The sequence below is a fragment of the Oncorhynchus mykiss genome, chromosome 1, assembly GCF_057628025.1.
Source record: "Oncorhynchus mykiss isolate SJ-2025 chromosome 1, ASM5762802v1, whole genome shotgun sequence".
NCBI classification, from domain to species: domain Eukaryota; kingdom Metazoa; phylum Chordata; class Actinopteri; order Salmoniformes; family Salmonidae; genus Oncorhynchus; species Oncorhynchus mykiss.
Genome location: NC_143022.1, coordinates 38,869,974 through 38,882,034, shown reverse-complemented (window position 1 = coordinate 38,882,034; position 12,061 = coordinate 38,869,974). Strand labels below are relative to the sequence as shown.

Here is a 12,061-nt window from a genome sequence, read left to right as displayed (position 1 = left end):
TTACAAATACATTTGTTTTTTTTAAATCAGCCGATTAATCGGTATCGGCTTTTTTGGTCCTCCAATAATCGGTATCGGCGTTGAAAAATCATAATCGGTCGACCTCTAAAATGGACTCTGAAAGTCACTTGACTTCAATAAGTGTTTGCTAATTTGAGCAGTACCACTGTCATTATCCTCTGTCTAAATTGAGAAAGCGTGAGAGCAGTGTCATGTCAATGTTTTTAGGATTGAAGTGGGTGTTAAGGCCCAACGGCAGAGACATTAAATCGGTCCTTTAGAACAGTTTAATTGCTCCTCTATTAAAATGTCACAGGGCGAAGCATTTACGCTCATAGCTGCTTTTTTGTTTGTCTTTTTAGGTGAAAGTGAATCTAATCAAATAAAATTGTATTTGTCACATACTTCGTAAAACAACTAGTGTAAACTAACAGTGAAATGCTTACTTACGGTAGTGAATGGTAATGCAGGTGCATGTTCTGAACTGTCTAGAATGTACACAAGCTGAGTGCATTGACAGCTTAATGGGCTGAAGCCTATATGGTCTACATAAGCTGAAAAATAACACATTCTGAAAAAATATTTGTTTACATTTAATGTTGAATATTCATGTTCTCTGACCAATCAGGACATGCTTATGGTCAGGTTAATTTTGTGTCTATGTGTCTCTCTGTCCCTATCTCTGTGTGTCTTGTCCTTTCCTCTCCCCCCAGGTTGCGGTTGAGCCCGGCAGCCAGACACATCCTGGACACACACGGTCTGGACCCCCAGCTGGCCACCCCCACCGGACACAGGGGCATCATCACCAAGGAGTGAGTTCACGTACGAGATGTGTTCAGCATGGTGAAGTGCAATGAATAGGGCGGACATGATTCCCCTCTTCTAATCTAGCTATAGACTGTCAAGTGTTTTGTGACTTTAGACTCAGAGTGTGGGTACTGGGTGGTTTATGTGTGTTATACACTACTGAGCAAGTTAAAATAGTGCAAATCTCTCTGAGGAAGAAATTACAATCTAACTGACAAAAACAAGTGCGAGAGATGTTGTGAATGAAAGGGGAGAGAGGAGAGTACGATGTAAAGTGACAACTTTTGCACTCAGTGAATTTCTATCAAGTTGCCAGGTGCTCTAACCCTGGTATGCGGGTGTGCTCACACCAGAGGAAGCTGTGAAACTGTGAGCGCAAACAACACACACACACACACAACTTTAATGGCCACCTGCTGTCACGCAGGGTTTGATGGAACGTTCTAGTTACCCAACTCGCACCCTGCTGGGGAATCTCATTAAGACACAGCTGTCTCCATGGCAACCCAGTCTCCAGGGCCGACTGGTGGCCATAGAAACACAGGCCGTATGTTTTAGGAGACGTATCTGTCTATGTTCCCGTGTGTCTCTTTGTTATTCACACAAGTTTGTGCACGTGTATGTCTGTTAAAGAGCGAGTGTAAGGGGACGTAAGGAACCACACTCGACACAGGAAGATCACCTAAAGGCCTTGGATTCAGTCTTTTGCGATTATTATATGTCACATTGTGTGATGTTACCAAATTAAAATCTTAATATCAACATGGCCAGATTGTATGATTTGCTTCAGTTCTGTCGTCACATTCTGCAATTGTCTTGTGAGGCTACGTCAGCCGATGTAAGGTATGTCAACGGCAGCGGTGTATTTGGTCTGTGCATGTTCCAGCAGCGCAAGCCTTCCTCTATGCTTATGCGCGAGTAAAGGGAGTTTGGAAGAACTGAAAGTATGCATCTTAGAAATAGTTTTCACATGCTTTTAGTCATGTTGCGTACAAAGTTATATGTGGACACCTGCTCATCGAAAATCATGGGCATTAATATGGAGTTTGACCCCCCCATTGCTGCTATCACAGCCTTTCCTCTCCTGGGAAGGCTTTCCACTTGATGTTGGAGCATTGCTGAGGGGACTTCCATTCAGCCACGAGCATTCGTGAGGTTGGGCGATTTAGACCTTGATCGTAGTCGGTGTTCCAATTCATCCCAAAGGTGTTAGATGGAATTGAGGTCAGGGCTCTGTGCAGGCCAGGTAAATTCTTCCATACTGAACTTGACAAACCATTTCTGTATGGACCTTGCTTTTTGCACGGGGGCATTGTCATTCTGAAACAGGAAAGGGCCTTCCCCAAACTGTTGCCACAGTTGGAAGCACAGAATCGTCTAGAATGTTGTAGTTCCAGTGAATGGAAATCTTACTGCTAAGGGGCCTGAACCATGAAAAACAGCTCCAGACCATTATTCCTCCTCCACCAAACTCTACAGTTGGCACTATGCTTTGGGGCAGGTATCATTCTCCTGGCATCCGCCAAACCCAGATTTGTCTGTCGGACTGTCACATGTGGAAGCGTGATTCATCACAGAGGCAGGTTGGAACGTGGTCGTTGTGGTAAAACAATGCACAGAAAGTGGTAGGCAATTTTAAGCATTTTTCAAAATCCCATCAGGTAGCCTGATTTCAGATGTCATGTAAACACGAATATTAGGGAAGTCGTTCTTCTTCCAAAGCATGAAACATGTTTAAATTGAACTATTATATTAATCTGACTATTCACAGTAATAATTTGACCCTATTGTGTGCATGCTCAGTTCCGGCCGTGTTCCTGTTAGTCATCGGGATCTGCTCGTAACACCAGCCACACTACACAATAAAGGCTCCAGATTTTTGACACTGACAGAACTTTGTTGGAGACTACGATCGCACGAAGTGGTACTTAATCGGCAGACTTAGACCTGAATGAGGCAAGGCGTCCGGCAATTGTTTACTACCTGAAGATTTGCCCATGGCCATGAGGTGTACATTTTGTCTGGGATGACAAAGTTGTGGCATCAGAAGGCTAAAATTGTACAGTCTGTGCGGATCTTACTGTAGACATTGCAGAAAAGTATGTACACTTCTTTGGTGAGGGTAGATTGCCAGCAATGTTTCCCCTATATGCATTTTACTGCAGCGCACTCAGATAGCATAAGCTACGTAAACGGGCTTAAGCTACGTAAACATGTGTAGAATTTTCTCTCTGCCCTGGCGCAAAATTTGTAGAATTGCAGAAAATGTGCTTTAAAACAGCAACATTTTGTCTCTTCCGGCCAAGAGGAGTGGCCTCTTGTGTGGGTCCACTATAGAACAACAACACAGAACAAAACATATAGCCCATTGATGAGATCATAGTGGTAACGCAAATCCACAGGAAGGGTTCATTTAGGAGTGGAAGGGGATGAGGATGTTGGGTTTTTGTATCACTGGTTATTCAGTGCTTGATTTATCATACCAATAGCCCTCATACACAATGGCGCATGGAAGTAGAAAAAAAAATGAGGCCACTCCCACTTTAGTGTAGCCAACTGCTCATCTATTTTCTGGTGCATCAGTGAGTTTCCTAACTAATGTAAGTAAACACATGTTACGTGGTACGTTGATATGACAGCTCTGACACCAAAACAAACTAACTCCACTGTCTCTCAAATCATTAGTCTTTATCTCTCTCTCTCTTCCTCTATTCATTGTCTGTTGATGTTGAAAAGGAGGCCCTGTGTTTCTGGAGAACATTGTGTACTGTTAACTCCACAGAGGAGAGAATTGGGGGATATGGGGGATTCAACACATTGTCAAATAACAATGGCAGGCATGTGGCTGTCCTCTTTCCTTCTCTGTCTCTAAGGCCTACAGCTACAGCATGTACAGAGAACACACATGACTGGCTAGCTACAGATAGATAAAGCACCACTACCTATCTCTACCATGCTTCACTTCACCTCAATGGCTTAGAAAACACTTTCTCATTTGCTGGATGTGTTCCAACAAAATATATGGTTAATATAATTGATTTATACAATTATCATGCATGCCTTGTAAGGATCTGACGGCGAGTGGGTAATCTGTCTCTACCATCAGTCAACCTATAATCATTGGATAACAAAATAGACGAGCTACGATCACGAATATCCTACCAACCTGACATTAAAAAACTGTAATATTTTATGTTTCACCAAGTCGTGGCTAAACGACGACACAGATAACATACAGCTGGCGGGGTTCACGCTGCATCGGCAAGATCGAACAGCTGCCTCCGGTAAGACAAGGGCTGGTGGTCTGTGTATGTTTGTAAACAATAGCTGGTGCACGAAATCTAATATTAAGGAAGTCTCAAGGTTTTGCTCGCCTGAGGTAGAGTACACTATTTACCAAGAGTTTATATTTTTCGTAGCAGTCTATTTACCAAGACCGCACTCAATGAGCTGTAAGCCATAAGCAAACAGGAAAACGCTCATCCAGAGGCAGCGCTCCTAGTGGCCGGGGACTTTAATGGGTAGGTAACAACACATCTGGCACGCTGATCCTCAACACGGCGGCCCTTCAGGGGTGCGTGCTCAGTCCCCTCCTGTACTCCCTGTTCACCCATGATTGCATGGCCAGGCACGATTCCAACACCATCATTAAGTTTACAAAGAAACACAGACAGGAGGAAGGGGAATGAAAAAAGATGGCTAATTAAAATCATACTTTATTTTTATAATATCTGTAGTAATGCGTATTTCCCAAAGTCTGTGAATTAGATAATTGGGCATTTACCCTCTATGTCAGGGCATGTCTTGTATAAGCTTCCAGTAATTGAACAAAGTTACAGGAATCTTCAGTAATTTTGGTAATGAACTTAATCAATGGCAATCTATCGTAGCTCTGGTAATTTATACTTAAATAACTTTTAATACATTAAGACTATATATTCATATATTTTATCTGTGTCCATGAGTTTCTAGTAGAGGGAAAAGGGATACCTACAATTGAATGCAATCAACCAACATGTGTCTTCCGCAATTAACCCAAACCCTCTGAATCAGTGCAGGGCTGCCTTAATCAACATCGCCTGGGGAGCAGTTGTTGTTTGGAGATAACTGCCTCGCTCAGACCATATGGTTCAAGAGGAAAATGGTATAATTCATGAAAAAAAGCATCTAATCAACAATGGCATTATTTTCAATTTAACTCTGCAACTCTTCCAACTATTTACTTTTTTCACAACTGCCACCAGTTTGGCGACAAAACATTTTCAACAAATGCATATTGACATAGCAAAATAAATATGTTTGTAAAAAATTTAGATTTTTAATGCTGAAACCCTCATATTAAACACCAATGGTATGTATTCACTAAGTTGGTTTATATTTAGGATGTTTTACAGCTTTGTCATTCAATGTATTTTAAAATGATCGTATACAATTCTTTCATGTGTTGTACATGTGATAAGGCCACGCAGAGGGCCAGAGATTATTAGTCTCCTGTGATAATCTGAAGTACCCAAAAGGGCCACTAGAAGTCTGGTGATAAATGTCATAATTCTTAAGTTTCCAGTGATAAACCCTCCTTTGGCAACCCTAATAAGCATGAAGTGGGCTTTGGCTTAAAATAAACTAACATTTACATTAAGTCTGCCTCAGAGAGACGTGTGTCTAAGCCAGCCATATTGTCTCCATACGAAGGGCTATTATCGTCAAGTACATCCCCTGTTGTTAACATCAATACCATTTTAAAGGCACTTACACCATTTCAGTGTGCTGCATGTTTGTCTGCCGGAGGAGAGAGGAATGGAGTAGAGTTTTTTTTTTTTGTACTTCGGGCTGATTGTGTTTTTATGGGAAGGGTTGTTTCAGAAATGTAACATTTGTCCAAGGAAGTCTGTGGTCGTGACTTATTTCAAGGTACACTGTAGGTTTATTTTTGGTGGATGTTAGGGTTATGCAAAACCTGTCCGCAGCATTACTTTTCTAGATTTCTTATCGCCCTCTGACAAGCGATCTGAAAAGCCTGCCTCAGTTTGACCCAGTGACTTTAGATATTATCCTTATCATCATTACTGATAATAGTATAATTACAGTATCATTATATCGTATCATTACTTTATACGGCAGTGGTTCCCAACCCTTATTGGTTTCTGTACCACCAAGTATATTTTTCTCTTCCCAGATTATCATTGGAAGTAACCCATCTGCATTTTACCAGTAGGCCTATGGGCTCATGAGTTTTCTCAAGTACCCCGTGTGGATAGGCCATGTACCTCCAGGGCTCCTACTACCTCTGGTTGGGTAACACTGGTTTACGGTATACCTTCACAGTATTCTTTAATAGCTAGAATCTGCAAGAGATCAGGCCAAAAATCAAACCCAGCTGCACCAGGTTTCTGGACTATGGTAGATATTGTATTTTATGTTGAGAGACTCAGATCTTTCCCACTGTGGCAATATAAGGCTTCTCCACTGGAGTGAAGGGGTTTTCATGACCATCATTCCCTCTGTCGTGTCCCAGATGGCAGTGTAGAGTCTGGGTTTCACTCAGACAGTCAGGGGGAGGTGTGTGTGTGTCTGTTTTATCTGTGGTGTTTGTGTGTGTGTGTGTGTGTGTGTCTGTGGTGTGTATGCATCTTTAATATTCCAGTCACCTCTTCACAGGCTTTGAGGCTCTTTGGCCTTGTCTGTCAGTGGGTGTAAATGGCCTGTGTGAAAAGCAGATGTCTTGTGTGAGGAAGGATCAGCCAGCCAGGCAGCCAGTGAGCCAGCTAGCTGCACACGCAGTAGCCTATTAGTGAATGATGTCATCGCCACACACTGGGGGCTCTGGGCTGACGATGTATGAGCTAAATTGATGTGCTCTTCATCGTATAGAAAGGACACTCTTCATGTTGCATTGGGATTCATGGATAATGTGTAACACACTCCATACAAAGAAATAGGATGAATGTTGTACATGGTACATATATTGTGGTGTTATTTTTCAAGTTGTAATGTGAAGCTCTACATGCAGCCCCCCCATCCCTTTTGAAAGAAACTGACAGGGAGGTAATGACATCGTCAATGTTTAATCTAAATCTCACATCCTCCTCTTGTTCACTGGTTGGGCTCTCTTTGTTCTCTGAGCAGGAGTAGGAGCAGTCATGCAAATTCAGATGCATATGTACAGTTGAAGTCGGATGTTTACATACACCTTAGCCAAATACATTTAAACTCAGTTTTTCACAATTCCTGACATTTAATCCAAGTAAAAATTCCCTGTTTTAGGTCAGTAAGGATCACCACTTTATTTTAAGAATGTGAAATGTCAGAATAATAGTGTAGAAAGTGATTTATTTCAGCTTTTATTTCTTTCATCACATTCTCTGGGTTAGAAATGTACATACACTCAATTAGTATTTGGTAACTTTGCTTTTATGTTTAACTTGGGTCAAAAGTTTCAGTTAGCCTTCCACAAGCTTCCCACAATAAGTTGGATGAATTTTGGCCCATTCCTCCTGAGAGAGCTGGTGAAACTGAGTCAGGTTTGCGCACAAATTTTCTATTTGATAGAGGTCAGGGCTTTGTGATGGCCACTCCAATACCTTGACTTTGTTGTCCTTAAGCCATTTTGCCACAACTTTGGAAGTATGCTTGGGATCATTGTCCATTTGGAGGACCCATTTGCAAACAAGCTTTAACTTCCTGACTGATGTCTTAAGATCTTGCTTCAATATTTCCAGATAATTTTCCTTTCCTCATGATGTACGATATTTGTCCCCATGTGCAGTTGCAAACCGTAGTCTGACTTTTTTATGGTGGTTTTGGAGCGTCGGCTTCTTCCTTTCTGAGCGGCCTTTCAGGTTGTCGACATAGGACTCGCTTTACTGTGGATATAGATACTTTTGTGCATGTTTCCTCCAGCATCTTCACAAGGTCCATTGCTTTTGTTCTGGGATTGATTTGAACTTTTCGTACCAAAGTAAGTTCATCTCTAGGAGACAGAACGCGTCTCTTTCTTGAGCGGTATGACAGCTGCGTGGTCCCATGGTATTTTATACTTGCGTACTATTGTTTGTACAGATGAACGTGGTACCTTCAGGCATTTGGAAATTGCTCCCAAGGATGAACCAGACTTGTTGAGGTCTTTGCTGATTTTATTTAGATTTTCCCATGATGTCGAGCAAAGAGGCACTGAGTTTGAAGGTAGGACTTGAAATACAGAAGCTTCTAAAGCCATCACATCATTTTCTGGAATTGTACATGCTCTTTAAAGGCACATTGAACTTCTGACCCCCTGGAATTGTGATACAATGAATTAAAATCTGTAAACGATTGTTGGAAAAATGACTTGTGTCATGCACTAAGTAGATGTCCTAACCGACTTGCCAAAACTATAGTTTGTTAACAAGACATTTGTGGAGTGGTTGAAAAATGAGTTTTAATGACTCCAACCTGTGTATGTAAACTTCAGACTTCAACTGTATCAGCAGAACGGGTAGGAAGAGTGGAGTAGTGATTGGGCCACCCATGCAAAGGGGCTCAGGTCTTTCAGAGGGCATGTAGTCACTAACCTAACCTGGAGGAACCAGCCTCTTCTGCCTGTATGCTTGCCTACCTACACTGCTCTTCAATTATATATATGTGTGTGTGTGTGTGTGTGTGTGTGTGTGCCTGCAAATTGGTTTGTGTGTCTTTAAGTGTGGGTGGGGGAATTCCAACATGCCAAGGACCCCAAAAACAACAACCAAGAACAATGAGAGGAAGGAAGTGAGGGATTGCGAGAGAGACTGCATGGAAATGGAGAGTCAGGGACCCAGTCTTGTCCCTGCTTTATGGACAAGGGCAGCAGGAGTAGCTGGTTCAGACAAAGATGTGGGGTAGGAAGGCCTCAGTGCACTGTTGTGGAACCAGGGTGCTGGAGCAGATACCCAAAAAGGTAATACCAGTCGCCTTAAATTATTTTAACTCAATGTACTAACACTTACTGTAGATTGCAGCTGCCAATAATGTAAGCCGTGGGAAAAGTATCTTCAGTGTGAAGCGGAAGCAACGTACAACAATGTGTCATGACTAACGACAAAGCCATGCAGGTGTTAATATTTATACCAAAATAACTTTTCTGATCCTTATTTGCCTGTGCTCTGGGCTGGAGGAAGGTCGAGGCTGTAACCTGAAAGCACTTTACTGCTCTGTTCTGTTTGATGAGCAGAGAATTCAGCCCACATCAAAGATGGCTGCCACCTTTGAACTGCTGATCCAGGTGCCTGCCTGACAAACCACATTAATTACGCTTCAGGGACACTTGATGAAACAGTCAGGTTTTGTTTTTTTGTTTTCCTAGGCGGTTATCATATAGATAATGATATGTAGAGCGATGTTTTGTTGATGTGATTTATTGCTCATAGTAGTTTTGTTGGCCTTTTAGTTCCCTGCATCTCCTGACTTGTTCAGCCTGCCCAGTGTGCCCATGCGATATGCATGCTCCGTTTGTCCGATGAGAGAGTGAATGCATCTGACACCTGATCCTGGCTTCCATTGTGGCGAGGTATTTGTTTGTGAATGGTGAGCGCTTCTCTTCTCACATCACCGTCCCTGTGCTAGCCCTGGAAGGATTTAATAAGAGTTAGCTCTGTCTCTCTCTCTCTTGCTCTCTCGCTCTCTTGATCACTCGCTTGATCACTGTCTTTCTCCCCTTTCCCTCTTTCTCCTCCTCCTCTTTCTATACCTGGCCCTCCACTTTTTGTTCTCTCACACTCTCTGTCTCTCTGCCTGTGACATTACACACGAAATGAGCAATGGGGTCACTTTCAGTCAGTCTCCTCCAGCCTTGGGTCACACAGTGGAAAGGGTGGTGGCAGTCGTAGTGCTTGACCTGACTACACCAAGCCCTCTCCTGGTTGGGGCAAACTTCTCCAGCTAGATAGACATTCTATTCCTGTCTGCCTGCCTGGGAATTTCCATTGAAAAGCTTTCAGCTAAACAAACGCTCTCCTCTGAAGATGGTGAGAGGATTAGTTAGCTTGCATAAATGTTTATGCGAGTAGTGAGTACTAGGCCAGCCTCTACCTAACCTGGGTTTTGAAAGCATGTTGCTTATCCCTGGGAAATATTTACAGTGCCTTGCGAAAGTATTCGGCCCCCTTGAACTTTGCGACCTTTTGCCACATTTCAGGCTTCAAACATAAAGATATAAAACTGTATTTTTTTGTGAAGAATCAACAACAAGTGGGACACAATCATGAAGTGGAACGACCTTTATTGGATATTTCAAACTTTTTTAACAAATCAAAAACTGAAAAATTGGGCGTGCAAAATTATTCAGCCCCTTTACTTTCAGTGCAGCAAACTCTCTCCAGAAGTTCAGTGAGGATCTCTCACCTAAATGACTAATGATGATAAATACAATCCACCTGTGTGTAATCAAGTCTCCGTATAAATGCACCTGCACTGTGATAGTCTCAGAGGTCCGTTAAAAGCGCAGAGAGCATCATGAAGAACAAGGAACACACCAGGCAGGTCCGAGATACTGTTGTGAAGAAGTTTAAAGCCTGATTTGGATACAAAAAGATTTCCCAAGCTTTAAACATCCCAAGGAGCACTGTGCAAGCGATAATATTGAAATGGCAGGAGTATCAGACCACTGCAAATCTACCAAGACCTGGCCGTCCCTCTAAACTTTCAGCTCATACAAGGAGAAGACTGATCAGAGATGCAGCCAAGAGGCCCATGATCACTCTGGATGAACTGCAGAGATCTACAGCTGAGGTGGGAGACTCTGTCCATAGGAAAACAATCAGTCGCATATTGCACAAATCTTGCCTTTATGGAAGAGTGGCAAGAAGAAAGCAATTTCTTAAAGATATCCATAAAAAGTGTTGTTTTAAAGTTTGCCACAAGACACCTGGGAGACACACCAAACGTGGAAGAAGGTGCTCTGGTCAGATGAAACCAAAATTGAACTTTTTGGCAACAATGCAAAACGTTATGTTTGGCGTAAAAGCAACACAGCTGAACACACCATCCCCACTGTCAAACATGGTGGTGGCAGCATCATGGTTTGGGCCTGCTTTTCTTCAGCAGGGACAGGGAAGATGGTTAAAATTGATGGGAAGATGGATGGAGCCAAATACAGGACCATTCTGGAAGAAAATCTGATGGAGTCTGCAAAAGACCTGAGACTGGGACGGAGATTTGTCTTCCAACAAGACAATGATCCAAAACATAAAGCAAAATCTACAATGGAATGGTTCAAAAATAAACATATCCAGGTGTTAGAATGGCCAAGTCAAGGTCCAGACCTGAATCCAATCGAGAATCTGTGGAAAGAACTGAAAACTGCTGTTCACAAATGCTCTCCATCCAACCTCACTGAGCTCGAGCTGTTTTGCAAGGAGGAATGGGAAAAAATGTCAGTCTCTCGATGTGCAAAACTGATAGAGACATACCCCAAGCGACTTACAGCTGTAATCGCAGCAAAAGGTGGCACTACAAAGTATTAACTTAAGGGGGCTGAATAATTTTGCACGCCCAATTTTTCAGTTTATGATTTGTTAAAAAAGTTTGAAATATCCAATAAATGTCGTTCCACTTCATGATTGTGTCCCACTTGTTGTTGATTCTTCACAAAAAAATACAGTTTTATATCTTTATGTTTGAAGCATGAAATGTGGCAAAAGGTCGCAAAGTTCAAGGGGGCCGAATACTTTCGCAAGGCACTGTACATTCCCCAGGTGTTGGGGACATTTTTTCTCAAATGTTTATTTTTGATCATATTGGGCAACGTTGGAGTAGGGGATTTGTCGACTCTGGTTGAGATGAGTGTTTTTCCTCTCCGAACCAAGCAGGGTCAATATCAATAGGCCTGTTCACTGACAGAAGGCCAGAAATTGGATGTTTGCGCTTGGATCGAAAGTACATCATGTATGCTTTCCTCAGGCTTTCAATAACATGACACCGATAAATGGCTTCCTAGTGCCTAGCTACCTACCTACACACTGGTGTTCCCGTATCTGCTGCAATACTCCGTACAGGTGTGTGTGAAAGCAGTTTTTATTTGCATTATTAGTTTGCCCATATTCATGTTGGGACGGTCAGGGTGTCAGAGGAGTGGCCCAGTGTTAAGTATTTTCATACGGTTTCAAAGCCCTGGTCTCAGATCCACCCTCCCTGAGTCGTACTGTAGGCATAGTGTACATTTGCTTGGTCTTGTTGAAATGGTAGGCTACTTGTTTGTATTGATCTGTGTAATAGTGGTGGGGATTGTCCTTTTTACCTC

The 12,061-nt window shown here is 42.5% G+C and overlaps 1 protein-coding gene across 4 annotated transcripts in view; it reads left to right on the top strand.

The window, feature by feature from the left end:
• The window catches only part of pdhx (pyruvate dehydrogenase complex component X), a 59,269-nt gene that overhangs the window by 23,616 nt on the left and 23,592 nt on the right, over positions 1–12,061 (top strand). For 2 of the 4 annotated variants that reach the window (XM_021600666.3, XM_021600676.3), the window contains exon 5: positions 714–812. In XM_021600666.3, the coding sequence (XP_021456341.1) occupies positions 714–812 (99 nt within the window). Of the gene's footprint in view, positions 1–713; positions 813–8,485; positions 8,723–12,061 lie in introns of those variants that run through there. The other 2 variants (XM_090230544.1, XM_090230539.1) reach the window with 2 other exon arrangements.